This window comes from Seriola aureovittata, chromosome 6, assembly GCF_021018895.1.
Source record: "Seriola aureovittata isolate HTS-2021-v1 ecotype China chromosome 6, ASM2101889v1, whole genome shotgun sequence".
Classification (NCBI taxonomy): domain Eukaryota; kingdom Metazoa; phylum Chordata; class Actinopteri; order Carangiformes; family Carangidae; genus Seriola; species Seriola aureovittata.
Window position 1 is genome coordinate 13002840 of NC_079369.1, and position 26994 is coordinate 13029833.

Sequence of the window (26994 nt, forward strand, 5' to 3'; positions counted from 1 at the left end):
CACTCCGCCTTGCAACTACTACCCAACTGACTCCAGAGAACTGAGCACTCTTTATCTTCACCACTGTTACTGCCACTGCGAGGATCCTGCTGGGCCACTCCGTCGTCCTGCACACTTGTTGTTTCAACTGCGGAATCGGACACATCTCTCTTTAGCTTTACCAGCAGGTGCAATCATTTCAAAAAACAATTTTCATTTTTGTCTGTTTTTATATTCTTTTGCTTTTGATTAGGTGATTGTCTGCATTTTGAAGGCAATCTACAGTAACTGGAGATTGTGAGTCTCACAGCAAAAGGTAATTATCGCTAATTGGTCTGTGGAAATGATTACAGCAGTAACTTAGTTTACTGCTTGCTCTCCCCAAAACAACAAGATCTGGGAATACAGGGGAAGAGAACAAAATAAAGGCAAGACTATTTACTGTTCAACACTCTAATTACACATACAGAAGGTTAAAAGACTCCACCGATGACCTCTGGCATCGTAATAAAAGAAGTGGAGAACTCTCATCATGTTGATTTAATTTGCCTCGACTCATCTCTTATTTGTCGGGAATTACACACCACGGAAACTAAGCTCTAAATTTTAAATGTTATTAAATTTGCTTGAAAATGATTCCAAACTCTATTTAATGTCAAAAAACAAACAATCTTAGAGACACCAGACATGGAGTTGTGCAGCTCGCAGAACCAACAAAGACACGAAAAGAGACCAAATCAGAGCATAAACCGAATGCATTAAGATGTTATGCTCTGTGCGTGAATGCTTGTGTGTATGACAGTCAAGAAGACAGCCAAGTGACTCACCTCCTGCCAGAAAATGAACACATACAATTAACATCACATCCCATCATCCTCAGCTGAGCGAGCAGGCCTGTAATTGGCTGGCTGACCAGCCTGCGTGGCTCCGGGTGGCAATTTATTCTAGGAGCCATGCAGTTTACCCTGGGCGGCTAACGGCCCCTGTGCCATAACCTGGCTGAGGCAGCGGGCACATCATTAACACTTCACTGGGCCTGCAGGACACACACCCATCATCCACTATACACCACCCACAGCCACTTGCACATGGGGCAAATTGGAGGAACAGGGTAGAAATAATAATCATAATGTCAATTGAGCCACTTGCAGTGAGTGTGTTCACTGATCAGCAAGCAAATTAGGATATTTTTGGCATTTCCTGCTAAAAGAATAGATTAAAAGTTTCCTAAAAGATCTGACAACCTGAAGATGACCTTTGATTATTGATGTGTAATGAAACAAACATCATCCTTCCCCTGAGCAGATTTGATTTGGGAATCTCAGTTCAGTTTTGTCTAACCCTGACCTGTGTGTGTGTTTGTGTGTGTGTGTGTGTGTGTGTGTGTGTGCGTGTATGTGTGTGTGTGTATATGTGTGTGTGTGTTTGTGTATTTGTGTGTGTGTTTTTGTATGTGTGTGTTTGTGTATGTGTGTATGTGTGTGTGTGTGTGTGTGTGTGTTTGTGTATGTGTGTATGTGTGTGTGTGTGTGTGTGTGTGTGTGTGTGTAGTGGCAATTGGTTGCCTAACCTCAAAACAATGTGTGAGGGAGAGGGTGCTCCCTAAGTGGAGTAATGACCTTGCCTTGGCACAGAGAAGACATGTGTTACATGCTTCCATATTGGTCTGAGGGCAACACTGTTAGAGAGTCAGTCTGGACTCTGGTTTATGTGTCCATTTAAAGGTCTGCATCTGCTGTCTGGCCCTCTACCTCTTCACCAACTGCTGTCTTTCAGAGTGAGAGGAAGCAGCGCACATGGGGGGGCTCCGTCTCAGGGAACACCTAAAGGATGTGAGGGACAGATGAACTGTCCAGGCTAAATCATGGCTCTCTTCAGACTTAGGTAATATAGACATGAGAGTCAATATTTATTTTTATATCCCAATTATCCAGTGTGTTTTCAGGCTCAGTTAGCACCCACTGATTTCCAGCTACGGCTCCCCGCAAGCCTCCTCTGTATGTCTTCTTCTTGGCTGTGATATTCCCCATTCACTCATTTCCTATCTCAGGACTCTCTCTCTCTCTCGCTCTCTGATTACACACACACACATTCACACACACTCACACACACACATGCACGCACACAGGCTCACAGCCAAATGGCTGTTCATTAAAGACAGGGACCTGAGGGGAAGCAATCGTCTGAGAGACGGAAATTGCGTGTCACATTAGATTAGCAGTGTAAAGCCTCTGGATTGGCTCCGGGGAATAAGGAATTATTTCAATTACATTATTTCAAAAAGTCTTTAAGCAATACCAATACCGATAAAAACAAATTAAGAGTGATTTGGGCTGATTTGTGGCGCTCTGAGCTGTGCTTTCTGACAATGTGCTGGAAATCAGATATGAATAATGTAGATATTACGCTGTGTGTAATGTGTTGAAGTTGAAAGCAGATTATCTGTGACAAATAATACCATTGGTTTGCATTGTGTCTCATCAAAAGGGAATGTTCTCAAGTGTCAGTCACACATGCTGGGAACTGTAGGCTCAGTGAGCCACGGAGGAGAGGATGACTCCATCACCTGCCATTCACAGTAACAAAGCAGTGACACCAACACACATACTCAAAAAGTGATGACTTGAGTGGCTTAACTTGTTTAACTAATGCACTGAATTCAGGCTTTAATGGTGAAAAGTCTTCATGTGGAGTATGTGTGTCCTTTCACACCTCTGACATGAGGGGGTCCTCCAAATCTGAAGGTATTTACAGGTGTGATCCTTGTTAACGTTATTATTACAAAGCAATAAGACAATGATTGTAATAGAGGATGTACAGGTTTTTTTAAAAAAAAATCAGAAATCCAGATTTTGATTCTGTATTCCCAGTTATATGATCTGGCACCTATAGGCTATATGCCACAAGCATTTCTAGACTTTTTTTTTCCTTCTGCAAAAATACTGCATTTTTCTTTTGACTCAATTTCACTCTTTACCGAGGGCAAGAAATTGAATGTGTCCATCGCAGGCAGTGCGTCTCAGGGGGCGAGAGCAGGCGGGGGGGGGGGGCAACAGAGAAAGAGGGCAGGGGAAGAAGGGGGTGGGGAGGGGAAGGGAGCGGGGAGGGGGGGGGGGGGGCTGTCACACGGAGCGCATGAAGGAGACCAACAGAGGCAGACCGACCCGCAGCTAGTCCACTCACTGATGCCCTGATCCTTCCCACAAAAACACAGCGACTACACCTCTCTCAACTACACAGACCTCAACTCCTCAACACTCGCCACATCTGGAGGAGGAGGACTGGGGGAAGCCGACGCTGCCCGCACAGCAGCTGCACGTCCTTTTCTCTCTTTCTCTCTCTCTCTCTTTTTTTTTTTCACCTTTTCTCTCTTTTCCTGCGCCACCAAGAGAAAGTGCCGCGTCCTTGAAATTATAAGTTGAAAGAGAGGGAGAGTGAGAGACAGTGTGGGAGAGAGAGAGAGAGGGAGAGAGCAAGAGAGAGTTGCTTAACGGCGAAATAAATCCCGCTCTGAGTACTTCATCACGGTAAGTGGCGGCTGATGCTGCGTGATAACACAAGTGATCACAGCTTCATTTGTTTTAATTGGTTTAATTGCTTGTGTGATTGCCATGTGCTCTGTCGGGTGTGAGGCTTTGTGGTGTTTTTTTTTTTTTCTCTGAGGTGAGGGAACTTGTTCGCCGTGGCTGGAGAGCTGCGGACGCTTTTGAGACGCGCGTGAAGACTTTTGAGAAAATGTTATTTCTTCACGAATTGAAGGGTCAAATATCGACCTCCTCTGCGCTATTAGATGTGTGTCATGGTATCTGTGTATTGTCACTGAATCGCAAAGTATAGGCTGTTTTGTTTTTAATTTGTTGAGAAAAAAAAAAACAGTCGATTGCACAACTTCTTATCTCATCCTGGTTAATTACAAGAGCAGATGTTTTGGTTCATAAACCAGAAAAAGACTGATGCAAGTTAAAAAAAAAGTGAATCAATGGACGGGAACATCACTTTCATATTCAGGCCTCTTTTTCAGGATTAATGCCAAGTGGATCTTTATTAAATTTCAGTTTAAGAAACAGTGAAATCGCAAATTAGATGAAGCCGGGGTCTTTTTTCGATTGGAATTTATCATTGTTCAACTTTTAGCTTGTCATTTAAAAAACTACCTTCGTTTAATCCTTTTAGGCTGCGTTTTTTATAGATTGTTGTTTTACATTTTAAGGGCAGAAATGTTAAGAAACTTTTATTCCCGAGACCGTTATTCTACTTAAAAAGACCCACCAATGAGTTTATTTTATTGGCCACAATCAGCACCATTTACAATTTATTGATTTACTGAGATAATTAATTCTTTACAGAGAAAAAAAACAAGACAAATCCTACTTTTTCCGAAAGTATTTAGAGGATTTTCCCAAATAATTGCTTATACCTCACTATTAAATTTATCTTGTGCAGGCTTCGCCTACATGTGTGTTTTATTGGCAATTTATTCCGTTGTAATTATTTACAGGCACAGTAGGCCTCCTCCAACCCTTTTTAAATGAAATGAAATTAGTCCAAAACTGTAATTGTAAAAATGCCTCCTGAGTTGCAACTGGGTGTGTTTCATAAAATGAAGAGATGAAGAATTTTGGCTTAGGGATCATAAAACAATTTCATTTTTGACTTTACAAAATTTAAATAATATTCGATTTCAGCCTAAATCAAACTTATTTCTTCATAAGATAGCTCAAATTAATAAGCCTGTTACAATCCAGTGAAGGTGAAAGGAAAATAGTTACTTTTTGTTTGTCACCCTTTGAAACAAGTTTTTCCCTTTCATGTCCTGATGTAGCTCAGCCTTTACGCTCCACCTCAACTCTGTCCTCTCCCTCTCCCTCTCCTCAGGACCACTAACAGGGAGGTGAATGGACCTTCACCGCCCCTTCAAGATGGACAGCCCCTCCTACCTGCCAGCTCCACTGGCCTCCCCTGCCCTGATGGTCCTCGCCACCACTGCCGAGGCCGGCCGAGACGCCTCCGTCCCCTGCCAGGCGCCCAGGCCCTTCGGTGTCCCTGCTTCTGTAGAGAAGGACCTCCACCTTCCCTTCCCCTCAGCCTCCTACACATTCACCTCCATGTATCAGCGACAGGGCCCCATGTCAGGCACCTTTCCCTCCCGAGACTTCCCAGCCTCCCTGCTCCACCTGCACCCCCAATTCACCCCACCGAACCTGGACTGCTCCACCCTTGGTATGCTCAACCACAGCGGGGTGGGCGCCTTCCGACCTTTCGCCTCCCCGCCAGAGGAGAGGGAGTCAGGGGGTTACCAGTCGGCTTTTACCCCTGCCAAGAGGCTGAAAAGCTGCTTCCCGGAGGTGGAGGGGAAGGAGTTTGACTTCGGCTCCTCGGGAGGCTCCCTCAAAACCGGGGAGGACTCAGGGAGGAAGCTGTTCTCCATGTCTGGCCTGATGTCTGACGGAGAGGCTTCATCGAGCCCGGAGGAGCGCAAAGAGCACAGTGAGTACTCGCTCGACTTACAGAAACCACACACGTGCACATGCATGTCTTGGTACCCATCCGCATCTGTGTCTAAAGCTCACACAAAGTCACTCATCTCACATCTTTAAAGTATGCTGTGAAATATGCAGCGTTTAATTGAGCACATCAAGACCCTGCTCACACTGACATGACAAGGCAGATGAGATTTACATATCCTCTACATCTGCGTCGACTAAAGGTGACAAATTGAAAGGAGCCTTTATAAGGAAAGACGTATCTGAAAATATTTTCCCTTTTGCACTCTAGTCTTTTTCGTCTAGTTGGGCAAAGTGTTTACAGCGACTGGCTGCGACTGACTTTGACACAAATAAATTGAACAGTGTCACTTATACAGCTTAGTGATCATTAGCCACATATGACCATTAGGCCTATTGGAAGTGAGACTTTTCTTGGCGGCTGAGGAACACAAATACATGGGAGCGTATGGAGGGTTGACATAGGAGGAGTTAAGAGTTGGAACGAATGACACCCTGTCAGAGATAACGAGGTGGCAGAGATAGAGGAAAGGATGGAGGAGGATAGAGAAAAAGAGAGAGGGAGAGAGAGAGAGAGACGTGGCGATGCGTCTCAGCCTGAGCTTCCCAACGACAACCCTCAGCTCAATATGGCCGCCCACACCAGCCGTCTGATTTGTTGACAAATGAGTGGGAGAGGTGTCAGTCAGCTTGCCGTGGAGGGAGAGACGCTCCTCATTACTCCCGGGGATAATTGCCCAACGACGCGGGGGCACAACACTCGCCTCAGAGGGGGAGGAGAGGGGAGGGAGAGAGGGAGCCGGAGTCAGGGAGGCAATGCTAGGCATGATGGGAAATCAAACCCCCTCAGTGGCGGCCGCCAAGGGGAGCGCCTGACAGATGAAAGGGACCAGACAAAGACAGAGAGAGAGAGAGAGAGGAGAGAGAGCACCCAACGGCTCGGCAGATCAGAGGGGGACACCATCGAAAATAATGACAATGAGAAGGGGGGGGCAGAGATGGAGAGAGGCGAAGGCAGGAGAGGGAGACGCTGATGCACGCTCTCATACATATCACCTAAAGAAAACTTTCATCCCACACATAAAGGGCGGGAGCAGGGACGAGATGTCTTAAGAAAAGTTTGGATTGTGTGCCGTGTGTGCTTCTGTGCATATGTGTGTGTCTTTGTTGAAACTTCCTGATTTTGTCGCCGGTTGGTGGCTGAGTGACAGGGCCAGGGAGGCGGAGTGGCAGGAAGGAATCTCAATACGGAATTTTAATAAGGACGGGAAAGGAAGAGATGCCAGCCAGCATGCTGGTGTGAGAGGTGTGTCTGTCTGACAATGTTTGCTCTGTGCACTCGTGCGTGCGTGCACCCCTCACCTCCTGATTTTGGGAATCTCATTTGGGGAATGTTGACAAGGACAAAAGACGAGATGGAACAGAACATGGGGAACATCTACCCCCCCCCCCCAACCACCACCACCACCACCACCCAAAAAAAATAAAAAATGGGGGGGGGGAAATGGATTCGAACACATTGGAAGCTGCTTTTCCAGCTTTATCCAATTAGATTGGAGCTCAGGCAAACTAAGAGCTTTAATGCAATTGAGCTCCCAGCACTTTTCTAAGTCTGACATACACTTGTTCCTCTTGACTGGGTAACAGACAGTCACTTCAGGACCAAAAGTCTTAAGCTTGAAATCTTCTTGGGGTGTGAGAGCGTCTACTGCTCGTCTACTGCTCGCATACTGCAGCGGCGATGGCAACACACACACTCACTCAACCACAAACTAGACCATAAAATCCTACTTTCATACTTTTTAAGTTTTCTTCATTAGTTACTGTCTGTGCGGCTTTCCGATGACGCTTGTGCCAGCTGTCCTCTGAATAAAAATAAAAAGTTTTGTAGAAAACACATTGAGACAACATTCATTTTCTTCAGTTCTGTAACTGATGACTTGTCTCGGAGATTTGCACTTCTTTCTAGTGCTGACTACAGAAGGATGTGTAGGAATGTCAGCTTGTACACAGTGGCACACACTGTTGGATCAAGAGTGTGTTAATGTGGCACAGATTGCCCAACAGGAATATATATATATTTTTTTTACCATATTCTCCAGTTCTGATCACAGACGATCAAGTGCTGTAGATCCTCTCTTAGCTTCTAAGCAGTCTACACAACGAGCGGGTAGGGGCGCCTCTTCCCATCTGCCTCGTGTGCCTTTGCCAGTGGACGTCACCTTCCGTCCATTTAGCGTCTTTCTTCTGTCGATTTTCCCTCCCAGACTTGCTTCTGTTTTATCAGGGAAGGTCTGAGACGCACGGTGTGCTCTGACAGCTGTTCAAACAGCCACGCTCGCTTTCAAAGGGCAGATGTCTTCACTGGAGCGAGTCATGCTTATTTTCCTCGGGGAGATGCTTTCCGCCGCAGGCCTGAGCTGGAACTAAAATGGCCCTTTACCAGAAACACAAGTTGGGAAACCGGAGGAGTGGAGTGGCAAAACACACCACGGCCAGACGCTGACAGAGTGGTGTGCGTGCGTGTGTGTGTGTGTGTGTGTGTGTGTTTGTATCTTACTGTGGTGAGTGAGAGCTGTGATAACTGGAGGCAGATGTTTGAGAGCCCCTGTGTTCTGATACTTGCAACTAGGACTCGAACTCCTGGATGTAGCTGTCAGAAAAATGAAAATCGTTGATCGACAAACAAAAAAACATAAAGGACAGATCAGTATATCAGATCATCATGTCACTTCTTTCTTTTTCCTTATTCAAATGACAAATCTGTCCTACAGACTTTTTGACAACAGCAATTTCAAAGCACTTCTCCCACACGGATCGCCAATGGTGGCAGCTTTTCATGATTTTGTTTTTTGGCCCCATATAAACTTACGCCTCTCGTGCCTCCCTTGTGTGCTCATGCATGGGTGGTCGCAAGAATGGCATTTGTTGTGATATGTGAAGCACATCAGAATTAACGGGAAAGGAACTTATCTCATGCATTGGATGCAAAACAAACGACACAAAACTTGTTGCAACTTTTCATTAGACTCAGTTTGGACCATTATAAACAGATTCATGTGTACAAGGCTTTTTTTTTCATACTTGTCACTCTGAGATGTTTTATTAGAATTTATTTCAAAACATTACCTTTCCAAACATCATATTGCACAATATACTTAACATGCACAATTACTGAGTATTACTTATTTGTATGAGCTTAAATACAATATCTACTCAGCAAGTATTGAATCTGACCACAGTTGTTAAACATGGACAAAACTCCTCACCAGAGCAAAGTCTGTGCATCAGGCCTTTGAATCAGACACAGAGCATCAAGGACTTCTGTTCCTGGGATGAGAAGGCACTGAGAGACTCCCCAAATCTTCACCTGAGTGAAAAGAAATCCTGCAGGAAGTTAATAGAGGGCAAACATTTAAGCGTAACACACACTTAGGGATTCTCTGCCAGATGCGCTCAGTGTGTAAGTGTCCTCCACGGTCGGTTATTCATGGGTTGTTAGCGGACTAGTGCAGCGCCCGGACAGAATCAATATTACATAGATTCATCTTAGATTTGGCACATGGATTATCTCTGCAGTGAAGTTTGATGGGTTTCTGCTTGTTCCAGACACAGCTCACATGCTCTGTGTGTGTGTGTGTGTGTGTGTGTGTGTGTGTGTGTGTGTGTGTGTGTGTGTGTGTGTGTGTGTGTGTGTGTGTTTGAAGGCGGTAGTATTCCTGTGAGTATATGTTTAGATAGATGTGACTTTGATTTTTAGTATATTACTGCTGTCAGGTGAAAACCTCATATCTCCAAACTGTCCAGTTTTGAGGAATGAACGAAAGCAGTGTTGTTTTTAGCCGGACCGCCGAAACAGTTTTGAACCTCTTCTAATTGCTTATTCATTGGGCCAAATGTTGCAGAATGACCCCACAGAGTAGCTTGTGGTCATTCAGTTATTAAATCATGAAAATCATCAAAATTATTTCCGTTACACAGCTTTCACCCAACGCCGATGCATGTTTGTGCATCTTTTACATACACTTAATCGTGCATATAAGTTTATATGGTATGTCTCTGTCACACACACACACACACACACACACACACACTAACACACATACACACACACACACACACACACACACACACACACACACAGGTCACATATTCTAGCTGTGTGTGCTGATTTGATAAGCGTCTGTGCGCTGTGTTTTCTGTGAAGCAGTTGACGGCTGCTCGTATTGAGTGGCGCTTCCTGTTGAAAGACACAGTGTTTACATCCCGCTGGCAGACCACAGGAGATCAATAGCAACCACTCGATGCTCATGCATACACATATAGTATCTGCTGCCCACTATTATTCCCAGGGTGTATACTCCTTATCACGTGGACTTGCATGTGCAGTCCGTGCATCAACAGTCACACTCACCATATTCTTATGCCTAGTTTTTTCATGCTGTTTTTCTTTGTTTTGTTTTGTTGTTGGAGACTTTAGAAAGAAATCTGAAATAAAGAGGCAATAAGAGGGCAGAAACATGAACAACACAACTGGGAAATGTTGGCAGGCAGATGTAAAGAAGGAAAAAATTACAGTTTTTAGTCATTTTAAAACAGACTGAAAAGAAAGAAAAAAAAAAGTGAAAGTCAAGATACATGAATCTGGTTCCTACAAATCATGGACTCCAGCTTGAACACACACTGCAGCCACAGTGTTGTTCAGTGTCATTTCAAAGCCGTATCGTCCCTAATAAAGTGACATCCGCAACCAGCTCTCCGAATGACCACACTGGCTGTCTTGATTTCAAACACTCAGAGAGGAAGCATTACAATATTAATGGTGGTTGTGTTTGATGTGAGAGCACGCCGCGGTTGACTGTTCCCCCTCCTGGTGTGATGGTAGTTTGTTCTCCTAATGTTCTCCCAAGTAAAAGAGGCTTTCATCCTGGCAGGAGGGAAAACTCTCCTCGGCTTTTTACCTCCTTCCCTTCATCTTATAAGGACTAGAGAGAGGGAATGTGGAAGGTTTTTCCTCATGTATTTTTGATTTATGTGTTGTCTGTGTGGTCTTATATGTGTTTATACATTTGCAAATACATGAGGAGTGCAGTGTGTGTACCTCTGTGTGTGTGTGTGTGTGTGTGTGTGTGTGTGTGTGTGTGTGTGTGTGTCACAGCTCCCATGCAGGCATCTTCAGAACTTTCAGGCTGTGTCAGGCTGTGGACCACACGGCTTGTCGGAGACAGGATTTCTATAAGTCTGGCACTAGGCTTTTACAGTAGCAGGGGGAAATCTGTGTGCGTGTATGTGTGTGTGTGTGGGGGTCTTATTGCAGTGACCATCAGCACCTGTTAGACGGTCAACAGAATGTTCTGGTGAAACATGAGTCATAACACATCTCACATCTTGTATCTGCTCCATGTCCTACTGTGATCGGCCCACACGAACAACACTGCCTCAGTGTAGAGAGAGGGAGGCTCGAGTTGACAGAAAGACACAGAGAAAGAAAGAAAGAAACACAGAGACAGAGAAAGAGAGAGAGCGAGAGAGAGAGAGAGGGGTCATAATGAGTTGCAGGGCCCAGGGGTCGTTAAAACAACAGCCTTGTTTTAACAGAGGCCATCTTTCCTTCTTCCCGGCTCTCCGTTTTTCCCTCGTTCTACTTTTCTGTCTGTGCACCTGATCGACCTGCATCTCGGCTGCCTCTGATCTCACATCAAAGACGTGGTTTGTGTGTGTATTTGTGTGTGTGTGCATGCACACGCGCACGTGTGTGTGTGTAGGAAAGGCTTCGGGTAAAGGCAGAGGGGGTTTTTCTGTAGATTGAATCGCATATGCGTAAGAAGTGGCACACACACACACACACACACACACACACACACACACACACACACACACACACACACATACACACACACACATCCTCCATCCTTTCCCCGGAGCCTAACAAATCAGTCAGGCAGATAGAGAGGGCACAAAGGCCAAATGCTGGGGTTAAACACATGCTGCTGAGGAGCTGAGGAGACAGACAGCAAGACCACACCAACCCTGCACGCCTGGATGGCAGCCTAAAACCTACACACACACATATAATGTACACACACACACACACACACACACATATATATATATAAAACATATAACATTTACAGTGTGTGTGCGTGTGTTTGTGTGTTGTATATGTGTGTTTGCCTAGTGTCACACACAGACCTCATTACGGCATGTCACTTGTGCTTGTTGCAAGTCTCCCAGCTGTGGAGAAGCTTGACAAAAGCCAATACGTCAAAGACGTACCAGGCATGATAGCTTCCACTCACAAAAACATGACGTCCCGACATCATTCAGCAGCTTTACAAGCAGGATTTTCAGCCAAAGATAATGTGCAAATTTTTTTTTTAAAAAGTTTGAATAAAAGTAAGACATCTGTAGGGAGCTGCAAAGTGTCATGGTGTTTCGTATAAGAGACACTCAAGTGTACATGCTATGGACTTTTCTTTTTTCATTTCACTGTGGGAATATTTTAGGGCCCATAAATGTCACTCTCAGAAATCAGACACTCAGGACGGTGGAGTCTAAATATAGTGCACTACAAAGCAGGCAGGGACACAGCCTTAGAGAGAAAGTTAATATTTGTTGGGTTATATAACCACGTCCATGTGACAGTTCAAACACAGATTACTTACACATGCATCCTAAAGACCCTCTGATTGATTAAGTCACACCCAGTGCTGCTTAGCTGTTCGCCAAACTCCCATCAGCGCCAGTGCACTCCTGCCTTAAAGGTCAAAGTTTGCCAGGATTGACCTCTCACCCCGCTGTGTAGGGGTGTAAACACTCCCCCAATTCTCCTCAGAGAATAGCATTGGGTCTGGGCCATAAATCACACGCCTGATAATTGGTAGGAAAACAGCAGTCCAGCAGTATATAACCTTTTACGTGTCGTCTCAACTCTTTATTATGGTGCTAATGAGTGGCCGTGGATCAGGGTTAGAGCCGCAAGCAAAGTGGGTGGAGGGGTGGGGTGGTGGTGGCTGCGGTGGTGGTGGGGGGGTTCACCTCAGTGAAATACGGGCTACTGGCTACTGACGCACTCACAGTGGTAGGCACACACACACACACACACACATAAACACAGGAAGTCAGTGTGTACCCACACACACACACACACACACACACACACACAGACACACACACACACCAGAGGGCAGGCAGACTCTCAACTACACACAGGAAGGCACTTACACTGAAGGATATGCGCGTATGCAAACATTCCCTCACACACATGCATATGCAAACACACACACACACACACACACACAAACACACACACACACACACACACACACACACACACACAAACACACACACACAGTGACTGGCACGCTCAGCAGTGTCCATTACTGACTACCATTAGTATGGAGATTGTGCTAATTGTCCCCATAGACCACACAGGCAGAGCTCGGCAGGCCTCGCTGTGAGTCTGTGAGGCTGAGTAAGAGCAGGGACTCTGCTTTACACATCCTATTGTCTCGGTCGTGACCCTATTAGTGCAATTACAAATCAATCACTGAATGATTATGGGATACATGCTGTGGATTGTTTCAATGCAAATGACACCATTATAGCACATCAAGTGGCGATGCTACTGTAGCTGAGTTTCACGTGAGAAAAGTTGTACAGTCGCTTTACCTCGTATAACACTGTAGAAAACCAACCCTCCATGATAATCCAGCACAGAGCAAGTTGAAAAATTGTCCACTGGGATCAAGTTTCAAGTACAGTTTTACCTGTGTTGAGAATATCAAGAAACGTTTGAAACAGATGTAATCACCAAGGCACATTTCTTCGGTCTTTAAAAAATGGCTTAATGTGAAAACAGCGATTCATTGTAGAAGATCAAAGTGTCACTGGGTGCAGCAGGTTCAGTTCTGTTATGGAGGACACAAGTGTTAGTGTAACATTCAAAAGCAAGGTCAGACTGATTTCTAATGCGGATTCTCATTTTTCTTACACTAATCAGAAATACACATTATTGTATACATATTCATGCATATCTGGGTTTTCATGGAAACTTTAATGAGTATAAAAATACTCTTGTCAAATACATTTCCATTCTGCCAAAAACTAACTTAACCCTTTAAAAATCTGTATCACAAACACTGACTCTGTCTCTCCCTATTCTGTAACCTTTGACTTTAAAATCTTTGAGCAGTTATGATTTTTAATTACTTTTAACCTGAATTCCATTTTGAAATAGCTGGATGTATCTGAGCTGGACTCTTGGACTCCTTTGCTCTGGGTGGGCTGGTTCCGGGTCCTGCAGACTGGAGAGGGTCCATTCTCATTAGCAGCGGCACAAAGCCCCTGATCAGTCAAGTAGAGGGGATTGAACTGTGAGCGGCTCCTGTGTGACCCTGCTGAGTGAGAACACAGGGGAGAAGATCTATACCCGCTGGCGCTGCCACAGGCCTCTTTGTTCTCCTGTGTCTCCTGTGTTTGCTGACAGGGGGGATCGGAGGGGCGTATCGATGTGGGCTCACACTGCGCTGCGCTCACCAGGGCTACACAGCAGTGTGTGTAAATGATATATACATGAGCACGCGCACACACACACACACACACACACACACACACACACACACACACACACACACACACACACAAACACGTTTACACTCTTTCTCACACACAAGCCATTACAATGTGTGCATATTCACACTCTTAATTTCACTTCCCACACAAACACACACACACACACACACACACCACCACACACTCATACACAATAAAACTAGCAGCAAAAGCAAATTTACAGTCTGTTGTAGAAGGTCAGCAGTCCACTTAGAGTGTTACATTAAAGCTCAATATGTCTTTTTCTCAACAAGGCTCCGGGTCAGGAGAGAGGAGTCTCTCTGGTGCTGGGATACCAGACACAGCACACAGGGATTTATTTTATCCTCAAAAGAAAACAACAACTATAAAAGAATGATTTACTGCTGACATTTCCTCGCAGTTTAATGCTTAAACTACAATAGAGTTCAACAGTTAGGGAACACACTCGCAAATCAGATTCGTAATGCAGAATTACAGTAAAAGAATTTCATCATGTTCAAAGTCAAATTGAATCCGGTATAACAGCAGTGCAACCAATGTTTATATTGTGCTGTTCATAATGTTTATATACTCTAATAAAATGAAAAAGTCTGCTAAATATAACAAGTAATTTTCTACGTGTTACGTGTTAAAACGTTTTCTCCACTTTTCAATAGTTTATTTACAAGGAAATAAGTAATCCTCTGAGATCCTGAGTCCTCTTTCCCTTTGTGTGTGGGTCACTGAAGATAAGCTGCTCAATCGTCTCTATCTTTCCACCATTTGAAGATAAAACCATCGTCATCTGCCGTAATTGTTTGCTCATCCAGGCAGACACAATAACATCCTTTAGGAAGTGTGACTAACCCAAACACAGGTGTATCACACAGCGCCAGGTGTTTGTGTTCCTCTCCTACCAGCAGCAGTCAGCACTGCGTTTCTGACAGTATCAGATGTTATCTGGAGTATGGGTGGGAGGGTGATGTGGCTTATCTCTAATAATGCCCGCTGATGAGGCTGAAAGGAGGGTTGCTGTGGCGTGGTGTCCGAAAATTTCAACAAGTTCTGACTGGTGGTCTGCTCACACCGTGATCAAGGCCCAGTGTGGGGCTTTGTTTTTTCTTTTTTTTTTTTTGGTCACAAATGTGGCATAAATCCTGGGAGAACCCAACAATTTAGATTTTGTTTGAAGTGTACTACCAGCTCTCTCTCCCTGTTGACTGCTGCTCCCTAATGGCTAAGGTTTCCGCCGCTCACCTGCGCCGCACAAAGTGTATGTGGGACAGGTGTGTGAGGGGAAAGCAGGTGGGTGTGTTTTCCTTGGAAGAACAGGACAGTGTGTGTGTTTGAGTGTGTGTTATGTCAGCTGCCTGAAATTACCACCTGAAAGGGAAAATCTACTTTAAAACATGTTAACTACTCAAAAACAGCAACTGATAGAACGTGCCTTTTCTGGTATTTTCGGTGTGGTGGTGTGTTTTTCTGGCAAACACATTTTATCATATTGTCTCTGTCTGTCAGAATCAAAACGGCAAGAGCTTCTTTCTTAATTCATTTTGCTGGTATAGAATATGTTGCTTGGTTGACGTGAACTGTGTTGCTCCCTCAGGTAGATTTTCAGATATTTTTATGTCATAATCTATAACTTTTGTGTACAGGACAGCGTCATGTCAGTATTTTCTGACTTTGTTGCAGACAGATGTGAGGAAATTTGCATTACATTTATGAACCCTCCTCCTCCTCCTGCTGCTGCACTGGATACCTGAAAAACTCTCCTTTCTTTATAAGCTCTTCTTCTGGATGTTTCTCGTCTCTGCTCTTGTGTCTTTCCTTCATATTCTCTCACAGGGCCTTTTCATGTTTGGTATGATTGCTTTGTACCATGCCTGAGTACGATTGCCCCCACCCCCCCACCCAGAACATAGTGAACCCATAGTGAAGTGTGTACAGGCTGAAAAACAAACAAAAAAATCAAAAGAAGTGTGTCTTTTCCAACACACAAGAAAAGAACATTCTTCATTCCTCTCTTTGTCCTATTTTTTTTTTAAGTCTTTCCTTCTCTCTGCTGCTCAGTTTAGCGGAGTACCTTTTTTGCTACATACTACAACTATGCCAATAACTATACCTTAAAACTCTCACCACCATCTGGGAACCTCATCTAGATCTTGAGAACGTCCCTCATGCACCTGATAGCAGCAGTAAGAACATAGTAAATCCACAGTTTCTCCTTGCTGAAAAATCATTGTCTGCTGGTGGATGTGTCCACTTTATTCGCTCTGACTGAGTCTAGCTTTTTTTAAATTGCCAAAAATTGTGCCGTGATGTGTTAAGGAGCCTCAGCCGGAGCTATGGTGCGTGTATCTATAACGCTGAATGTGTCAGAGTTGGCACTACAGTCACCTGCTGGATGCTATAAGTACAGACGTGTTTTCTGGTGGTTATTATTTCAAAAGTATTTTGGGAAATATATTTTTTTTCAGTATTCAAGCGAGTTTTTCTTTGTGGAAGCTTATGTCTGCCAAATGATCAAGTATGTGGGAAGAACTTGCTTTTATAGGCTCAATAGTTGTTGTTGAGTCCTGGCGTAATTAAACTCTTGAGTGAGTTCCACACACAGTGACACAGTGTTTGTCCAAGACTATTAAGAAAAGTTGATGCAAGCAACAGAGCGATCCTCTCATTTTCTCCTTGTTAACCACTAATTGAGAGAAGGGGTGGGGGGGTGGGGGGTGGGGTGTGTGTGATGAGGAGACAATGGAATAATAAGAGAGAGAGAGAGAGAGAGAGAGAGACAGACAGAGAAAGTATTAATGTGTATTAATCAGTGGTCCAGGTAATAGTGATCTGTATTTTTAGAGCCAATCTAATTACACTATAATGAGGGATTGTGATCTGTCTATTAGTTTCTTTATGTCTCTCTCACTCTCTCTCTCTCTTTCACACACACACACACACACACACACACACACACACACACACACACGCACACACAGACACACACACACACAGACACAGATACAGCAGCTGAGATGATCATGACAGGAATGATATATAGATTTGAATTAATGGGATAATACATGTTTGCTTCAAAACACACACATACACAGTAAAAAGAGAATAAAATATATTGCAGCAATCACACCAGGACATAAAATACAAATACCTCACAGCGTGTTTACACATTTTCCTGAGTTACTCACTAACTTGAGGTTTTTTGTGCCAATTTGTTTCATTGCTGCTAAAAATGCCAACAAGCACGGTGTTGCTGCTGTCTGCAAAATGTCGACCTTTTGCAGAAAAAAAAGTCAGCAACAGAAGCACCCTTCAGCTTGGACAATATTTTTTAGTTCAAGGGTGTTTTATAAGTCCACGTGTGGTAGATTGAAGCCACACCGTTACATCCCTAAAATTGAATGAAGAAAAAACCATCACAGTGTTCTCATATTCTTCCTCTCCCTCTTGGTGAAAATTTACTTTAGTCGAACTTAAAGTGAATATGGGAATTGCTGTCCTGACGTTTGCTGAGACAGGTTGAAGTTGTGACAGAGCGATATACTGTGACAGAGTTGGATCTCCGTATATTTCATCCGTCTGGCTTGTGAGTGCGGAATGAGTGACAGGCCACCGGTGAACAGCTCTATATCGGTGTCCGCTGTCAGCGGCTTCTTGATCCAATGCGACTGCTCTGACTTTGACAGACAGCAGTCGGCAAACGGGTGTCAGAGGCTGGAATTGGCATTTTGCTGCTCCAAGTATGAGCTCGATGACGTCTCAAGTCTTGGATTGAGGATCATAAATGTTGAGTTTCATTGATGCCTTTCCTGATTTTGTTTTACTTTTGTGGGGCAGTTTCATGCTTTTATTAGAGACCACATGACAAGAAATGAGGGGAGGGAGAAGGGGAAAGAGATGCAACAAAAGTCCCCGCTAAGACTCAAACCAAGGACATTGCAGTTAATAGCTGGCTTCTTAACCCCTAAGCCACTTTTCCTCAAATTCTTTATCAGTTTTTCAAGAATAAGGTAGATTCTGTCAAGTGGGCACAATGGGCCTGAAAACAAACCTGTGGAAAATTTACCCAAAACCAATTAAAAGAGACTCACTCCTAAAGAAACTGATGGGAAACAGCTTAGTCCTCATTCACAACGCCTGAGGAAGAGCCAAACAGAGAGAAAATCACATCCGTTTTGTCATCTTTGTCAACTATTTGCATAAAAGAGGTGCGGTTTTACCTCTTTGTACTTCATGTTCTCCTTACCTTTCTTTTCCTCTTCCTCATGTTGGGAAAGATCATTTTCCATTTTTCCAAAGTTAGGCGAGATAAGAGCTGATAGCGAGTTTATTTGGATCCGCTCGGGAAGTACACATATTGAAACACAGACAAGAAACTTGCAGAAAAAGAACAGGACAATTATAAAAGATGTTTTCCCATGGCGTGGCTTGTAAGTAGCCTCATATAGGCGCAAATACCCAAGGACAGTCCTAACTTTCCCCCTGACTTCCATTCCCTCTCTGTAATCTGTAAGTCACTATCAAAGATCATTGAGCCATGCATCTCAATGAGGATCAGATTGATTGGTAGAAGCGGAGCGGAGGCAGGGTTCGATCTTTGCCCTCAGGTCCTGAGAAGGAAAATACGGTCACAGGGACACCGTTGCACAGCTAGCCAGTCCACTCTCCATCAACGAGATGATTGGACACATACATGCCGAGCCACGCCCGCACCTGATGGAACAATTGTAGTGACTAATGGAGAAGATGAGAGAGAGAAAGAGCGAGTGGGAGAGGAATTGGGGGTTTGTGCACTGATTGACTTGTGGTCAGAGAGGTTATGTCCATTGATCTGTAGGGCAGAAGAAAAGGGCTTTGGCCTGAGGTGCTTCAGAATGAGTCTATTTGGAGTTTAGGATTCCTGTCCATTCCCACCAGGAGCTTTTTCATCATCTGACTCCCCAGGACTCGCAGCTGCCGTCTCCTGTTGTCCATGTAATACACAGAGCACTGCAGAGGCCAAAGGCCAATCAATGTTCTACAAGAGGTTGATACAGATCTTATTAGTCAATGAATGATCATTAGCGGTCTAACGAGGCATTGATTTGTGCACGGGCCAAAGGTTGTGGTGGTTGTGGTGAGTGTCTTTAATACATTAAACACAATTGATTGCAGAGTAGGGATGGATATTTTTGAAGGATGCTGGAATTAGATTGGACAGTGAGAGATTTGAGGTCAGGCTAGGAGAGGAAGTGTACCTTCATCGGCCGTTGAATGTGGTTAGGATTGAACATGCAGCCTAGCAGCACATTTGTCTTTTATATATTACCGGTGTAGCAATTCTGCAATTAATAAAAAGCAGATATTTAGAAGTACTAAGTCAAAGGCAACTGGACTTGCTGTTTCAAAGGCTGGAGCAGCAGCCTTTGAAAGCTGAGGAAATGACTCTGCTCATAGCAGATGTGTTACTACAGGGCCTATTATGTTGCTCATTAAATACCCAACCTCTCAATAGGCCATTATTTCCCCAATAAAAAACAAACGGCGGCCTGCATACTTTCCCCTCTCCCCCCTCTGCTTCAGAGGTTAGCTCTACCTCACAGACGGCGAAAAACCCTGACTAATATCCTGCATGTGATGCTTTTAAATAGGAAGCAGGCCGCGGGATAGGGTGGGGTACAGGTGTGGCAGGAGCCAATGGCTTTTATAGCCCTCCATCTCCTCTGAAAGTGTGCCAAGGACCTGCCTACACAACCCACCACTGCAGTGTTAGCCGCCAAGCGTTAACTTTACTCCCCCCGCCAATCTCTACATGCCTACTGGTTATATAGAGTCTGTGCTTGTTATGGCTTTATAGAGGGATTTCTGATGTGCTTAGAGAATTGTTTGATGATTGGGATAATGATGCCAGTTGGAGTGAGTTGTCTCAGCACTTTATCGCCAACGAACACAGAAAAAAACAGACCAGGCCGATGCAAACCGAGCTCCACATCCTCCACTGGATGCTTGCTTGTACGTCCGCTGCCATTCAAAGCCGTCCAATCCTCCTCACGTCAATCAGAATTATACCACGTCCACAGGTCTGTCACCGGGGGGACGTTCGTCACCATGTCTCCCCTGCAGAACAGCCTTTTCATGCCCCAGCATAATGTCAGCGGGTGACATCCAGGCCTGATGTGATGTGGCATTCACTAAAGGTCACGTTAGGCATCTCCGCTCCGTCTGCATCAGCAGAACTGGCAGCCGTCATATGGGCGCTGGCATCGGCCATTACCCAGGCCCTCAGGGGGACTCGATGCTTTGAGGATTTGTCAGCAGGATTCAGATCTCTCTGTTTCTTTGGCGAGTACTGAACCCGCGACAGTCACAGTCCGCGTCTTGATGCAGAACAACAGTAACTGGATTTGACCATCAATCACACAAGAGGAGAATCATCATGGCAATATATTTCTTTTTGTTTCAAAAGATGAACTTTACAATGTCATGATGCTCTTGATAGTGGGGATGGTGCAGACACATATCTCAGTGTCTTGATGGGTTACTCGCTCCAGGGGTGTGTTCTCTTCAAATCTATGGGGAGATAAGATAGTGATTACATTCAGGCATGTTTGTGTATGCTTATCGGTCCAATTCTTTCCTGACAACAGCTGTATAAAAATGGATTTATTGTCCATGCCAGACCAAATGTAAAGGTTTTCCAGTTGTATATAAGGATCATGGAAAAATAGTTGTCAAAATAGTCCATAGTCAATTTTGAAGTCAACACAAAATAGAGGTAAAAATCAAACTGTGCCATTCTGATCCACGCATTTTGTTTCATAGGAACAAGAGTTAAATATAGCCGTCGTATATAAACATCCTCCCAAGTGGGAAGAGCGCAAAAGGCAGCTGGCTAAAAGGCTAGACAGTCAGGAAAGGAGGTCCTGAACTGGCGAGACACAAAGAGAGAAAAAGGAAACAATCGGAGACAGAGACACAGTGAATCCATTAGGAGATGGGCCAGTCAAACTCAGCACAGCCCGGTGAGAGAGGGCCAATCCATCCGAGCCAGTTGCCGTAGTGAGTGAACAGTTAACAAGCCCCACAGGCAGGTTTTACAGCCCCCTGTTGTGTGTCTGAGACCCCCCAGGGTGAAAAGGGGCTGAGGCTGACTGATACTGACAGGGTTTATGTGGGCGGGGGCGGAGGGCAGCAGGGGGATGGAGACGTGTAAAAAGGTGGTCATGAACCAACAACTGTCACTTACGAGATCGCAGCACTAGCTCTGAGACATGCCGCGGCAAAAGCATGTACCCACACACACACACACACACACACTCACACACACACACACTCACACTCACACTCACACTAACACACACACACACACACACACACACACACACACACACACACACACACACACAAACACTCACATTCACACACACACACACACACACTCACACACACATAACACACACATAACACACACATACACTCACACACACCTAACACAACACACTCATCCATACATCCAAACATGCACGCAACCACATCCATTAAATCTGATGTTTGTGTGGAGCAGAGGTGAATGGTGGGGATGAGGCTGTAGAGCAAGGGGGGCTTATCCAAAAAGTGGACCAATAAAACACCTGAAAATCAAATCCCATCGCTCTTATCGCGGCGCCATTCAGAGACGCTATCTGTGCAGGTAATGTAGTTATAAATTCAATTTCAGCCCAGAGATTTCATTGTTTACTGATGCCTGCATGTTCCGGGTGGCAGAGCGCAGAAAGCTCAGGAACGCTCGATGCGTGTCGAGAAAAGTCATTTAGGCTTCCGCGAGGGGATGCAAAAAAGGCGAGAGACAGGAGGGTGGTGGGGGTGGGGGGGTGAAACCAGTAGAGCTGTCACTCTCCCAAGGACACCTGACTCCGCTTTCTATTTTCCACCCCATGTTTTATTTAGAGGCCATTTTGTCATATTTGGTTTCTCATTATGGGGCTCATAGCTCAACTGATGTCAGGGGACGGCACTTACCTACAGACAAGCTTGTCATGTCGCTGGTCATTTGGAGTGGAGCTGGGCAAAGTGTTAGTCCAGTGTTTGGATAATAGGGTGCTCAAGGAAGTTCAGTCCGCTATGCTCCACAGTGAGCCGTCAGAAACTGTCAAAAATACTAACCTGTTTGTAATGCTCTATATTAAAAAGTGTTAAATTGTGATTGCCAGCCCTGTCATCTGTTTTTCCTTGACTGTGTGGTGATGGGAAATTAGGTGCATCTTGCCCACTAGCTCTCTCCATGTGATTGATGGCTTTCAGGAGTAAATCACCTCATCTACTAGGTAAAATCTTGATATAGTAGAGCTCCTCAGGCTCCCAGCTGGCTGCTTATGGCAGTAATCCATCAGTGGGGCCCAATGGGCCGAGTGGCCCTCCTGGGTAATGTTCCTATTGACAGCCTATGATGTCAACACACTGACAGCAGGGGGCCATAGCAGTGTGTCTGTGTGTTTGTGTGTGTGTAACCTTATTTTACTCTCACTCCCACTGTCTGTCAATAGTACAGATAGGTCTACTGAACACACACACACACACACACACACACACACACACACACCTGTACACAACTGCAGGGCATCTACAGTATGTTAACAAATTGCAGTGGTGGAAAGTAATTTCACTCAAGTCTTCACAGGTGTTTCTACTTTACTTGAGTATTTCCATTTAATGCTAGTTTAAACTTCCAATACACTTCAGAGGCAAATATAATACATCTGACAGCTGTACTGTTCTTACTTGTTACTTTATTGATTAATATTCCACATGCAAAATGTTGAGTGGGATATTAGCATGTGCTGGATTGTTAAATATTAACCCACCCAGCAGTAAGATAATGTATATGACGTTGTTCAAAACAGCTCCATTCAACCACAGTGAAATGCAGCTTACACATCAATGCATCAGTAAAAAATACTTCAGAAATGACCCAAAATGAAGGCAATATACAAAAAGAAAGTTAAAAAAAAGGGAAAAACTACACCTGCAAGTTTTTGTCCATTCCCACATTGAGCACTATCTCTCATCGTGTTTTCTGTGGCACAGCTTTCTTTACTACATAGCCTGCCTTTACTACAAAGACGCTCCCATAGCCTGACAGACCAAGACGGTATGAAAATCATGACACAGGTCCTCTGACACTTCCTTTAACCTTCTCATTCCTCCTCTATCCAGTTAAAGTGAAGTGTCTCTACGACACTCAGGCGCCGATGTGTCCAGTCTGCCAGGCCATTCTGCGACCGGGAGAGCTGCAAGAACACATGGAGCAGGAGTTAACCAAACTCGCCCAGCTGCAAATCAGGTATCACACTCACTCAGATTTCACTACGATCACTCTAAAATCTTATTTTCAGTCCGTTCACTTTATTTTCCTTTACTTTATTAAGGTTTTTATACACAAATGTCTTTTTTCCTCCAACTTTTCACTTCTCCCATTTATCCCTCTGTCATTTTCCTCTGGTTTTGCATCCCAGACTTTCTGTTCTCTTCAGCTTTCAGAGGATAATTAATGTTGACAGTCTTCTCTGTCACCTGTGTGCAGTGTTTACAAGCTGCCTCATTGTTCCCTACATATTTCATATTACAGCCTCCGGCCTCAAGGCAACATCTCATTCAGCGGGGGATAATGTCCCACTAATGGCTGCTTTGAGGCCTACACACACACACACACACACACACACACACACACACACACAACACACACACACACACACACACACACACACACACACACACGCACAGTCTGAAACATACACAGAAAGACCAGAGGTGCACACACACACACACACACACACACACACACACACACACACACACACAAACTCACACACACACACACTCACACACATTACCTGCTGCTTAGACCAGAAGAATGATTCCTCCAATAAAGACATTACACTCCAAATCTGCTTAACGACCGCTCCGTGGACAGTAATGGTTTCAAATTGAACTTGGCCCACGGGGACACTGTGTGTGTGTGTGTGTGTGTTTGTGTCTGTGTGTGTGTGTGTGTGTGTGTATGTGTGTGTGTGTGTGTGAAAGAGAGTGTGTGTAACTGTTACAGTAACATAAAGTGAGAAAGGGTGAAATGAGGTTATACACAGTCTCAGATACAAATTCAGACAAGATAAAAGCAGAGGTTATTTACAAGATGACATTTAAAAGATAATATTATGTTTGTATGTTGTATAACAAGATAGTGTAGTTGATTTATGTGTGTATGTGTTGCGTGTCTGTCTATTTCCAATCTTGTTTAACATACATGCTTCTGTATTATCTGCCTCTTTTCTCTACAGTGCCACTTCGGTTCAGCACGAACACCTCTTAAGGACCCCAAAGGTAAACACAACTGTGACATCCTCATGAATTTCAGTAAAAAAAAACAAACAAAAAAAACATCCACCATCATCTTGCCTTTGACTCTTACCCTCTCTCTTCTTTCTTGTTTTTTCTGTCCAGTCTCTCTCTCTCTCTCTGCATATAAAGCGTGAAGGAGGTTCTCCCACCTCACCCCCTCGACCAGCTGAGGACGCCCACTCTGACCGATACCAGGTGAAAATCAGTGTCAGATTTATCAGGAGGAGATTTTCACATGAGTGTCCAGGTTTCAAAGGAGTGCACATGGTCATGAACGTGCATGTATTTCCACTGGAGTTTAGACTTGGATATAATAAATGAAAAATGAAAACACTTTACAGTCTGTACAACATACTACACTCTTATTTCTTGACACCCTCAATTCAGATGAGCAGAAATAAGAGAAGAGAGGGAGTGACAATATTGAGTAAATAAAGTACAAACAGAAAATGTGTGAAAAGAAGAAAAGCATACAAAGACATGTTTGGTGTCAGAATAGCCATCACTTCCTTTTTAAAGTCTTCTTCTATGGTCTATGGTGAAGGTTACTATGGTGTTAAACCTATAAATCACAAAGAATGAACACATGTAGTGACGCATTTTGAAATTCTCTTAACTTCTACCGAACTGTTGTTAATTTAACAAAGCAACGTGACAAAAAAAAAAAAAAAAAGACACATTGTGATGTTGCTCTTCTGTTTGTTGCAGACGTTTCTCCGAGTGCGGGCCAACAGACACACAAGACTAAATGGTACGTTAATGCATGCAGAGTGAACTTGTTGTGTCTCATTGCTGCTGACTCAGTTTGTCCTTAAGAGAGAGTTCAGTACAGGTCTGCAGTTTTAAATGACTTTAAATTTATACAAGTAAGGAGGCAAAGTTTAAAAAGAAAAAGAAAAAAAAAAAGAAAGAAAATTCTAGTTTCCTTTGTTCACACTGATGCGCCCAGTTGTGTGTTTCGTTCCCCCACCCTCCTCCCTCACCAGTCGTTCAGATATCACCCTTTTTCCCACACCATCTCCACTGGCCTAGCGCCCACACGAGCAGAGGAGCTATTAACCTTTCAACTTTGACCTCTTGATATGTTAACAGTCGATGACCTCTGCTGGTGCAGGTGCTACGTCAAATCTGCCCCATTACGCCCCCACAGCGCAGGAGCCCACCTAGACTGCACACAAGCTGGTAAGACACACCAAGAAGCACGTTTTTCATCCCAACACTCATTTTTTCGAGCAGTGAAGTGCTGGATTTAAACTGATGCAAGTTTGAATACTTTTACTTTCCCGAAAATACACACACTAGGCAACACTATTGTCTTGTCTAAGCTTATTAAGCAAAACTGCAAAGTGACGATGTACTAGTTTCAAAAGTGAAAGTTGATAAATAGTAATGATTTGTTCTCTAGCGTCACTCTTCCACCTTATGAGCATTTTTTTTTTTTTTTATGTTACTATGAAAGACATGAGTTTGATTATTCAGTGTGTGATTTTTATATGGGGTCACATATCATTATATATTAAAATTGAATTCATCTCTCATCTTTACAGTAATGTAAGTGTGGTCCACATCATCGAGCAGTTATAAACCATTAATAACATTTGGATTTGATACTTTCAATTTTCCAACTGAGCCCCATAAATTTTAAAAGAACATATATTTTTAATCTCTCCCATTACAGCCGGTTAGACTTGCTCATCTAACAGTTTTAAAAGTAATCTGACAGTGTCTCTGCGCTGATATAGACATATAGATCGACAGAGCAACCTTAAAAGCTGCAGCTGACACTACACACATCTTACTACTGCGATTATTGCTGCACAGATTCTCTGGCTCTTAGCTGAGTCTTGAAACTGCCAGTGCTGTCGAGGTCTGTTAGCCTTTATTGGGCCTTATAACAGGACAGCATAATGAGCTTCTAAATACACGTCAGGAAAGAAAAAGAAGAAGAGGGGAAGAGGAGGAGGAGGGGAAGGGGGGGTTGCTCCTCTGTTGATTAATCAACCTCTCTCTCTCTCCTCTCTCTGTTTGATGAGGTCTTCCTCATCTATGACCGTCTCTTTAACCCTCATTATGTTCGCTGGGATGGCAGCACTCGGGTCACGGCCACCAGCTCTCTGGGTGTCCCCCCCTCGGGGGCCACTGTCATCCAGCAGGAATTAGAGGGCCCTAAAACTTAATGTCCCCTTATGCAATCTGCAGTCAGTCAGGTCAGAGTGAGAGAAGAGGTGCAGTTGGTGTTCTGCCATGTTAACTTTTATATCAGAGAGGAAAATGGGGGGAGGGGCAGGGTGGGATGACAGGACCGGGATGGGAGGAAGGTTTTGCCTCCAGTGTTGAAAAAACCTGCAGCTGTTGTGTAAATGGAGCCCTCATTTGTGTCTCCTTGCTCTTCAGTGTAAGTGTATTTCAGGTTCTGTGTGTTACTGTGATTGTGTTACAGGTTAGTCTACACATAAGCTGAAAAGAGTTCAGACAATGTTGTACATCAGTGGTTGTCACATGACCTCAAGCTTCATCAACGCCTGCCCTGTTCCAAATGTGTTCTTTGAAA

General features: G+C 44.2%; 1 protein-coding gene across 3 annotated transcripts in view; it reads left to right on the forward strand.

Moving 5' to 3' along the window:
- The first annotated feature begins 3146 nt into the window (after positions 1 to 3146).
- The window catches only part of rnf220b (ring finger protein 220b), a 29382-nt gene continuing 5534 nt past the window's right edge, over positions 3147 to 26994 (forward strand). For 2 of the 3 annotated variants that reach the window (XM_056378949.1, XM_056378950.1), the window contains exons 1-7: positions 3147 to 3506; positions 4855 to 5466; positions 23262 to 23388; positions 24383 to 24425; positions 24546 to 24638; positions 25152 to 25194; positions 25536 to 25625. In XM_056378949.1, the coding sequence (XP_056234924.1) occupies positions 4875 to 5466; positions 23262 to 23388; positions 24383 to 24425; positions 24546 to 24638; positions 25152 to 25194; positions 25536 to 25625 (988 nt within the window). In that variant the 5' untranslated portion in view covers positions 3147 to 3506; positions 4855 to 4874. The remainder of the gene's footprint in view (positions 3507 to 4854; positions 5467 to 23261; positions 23389 to 24382; positions 24426 to 24545; positions 24639 to 25151; positions 25195 to 25535; positions 25626 to 26994) is intronic. The other variant, XM_056378951.1, reaches the window with a different exon arrangement.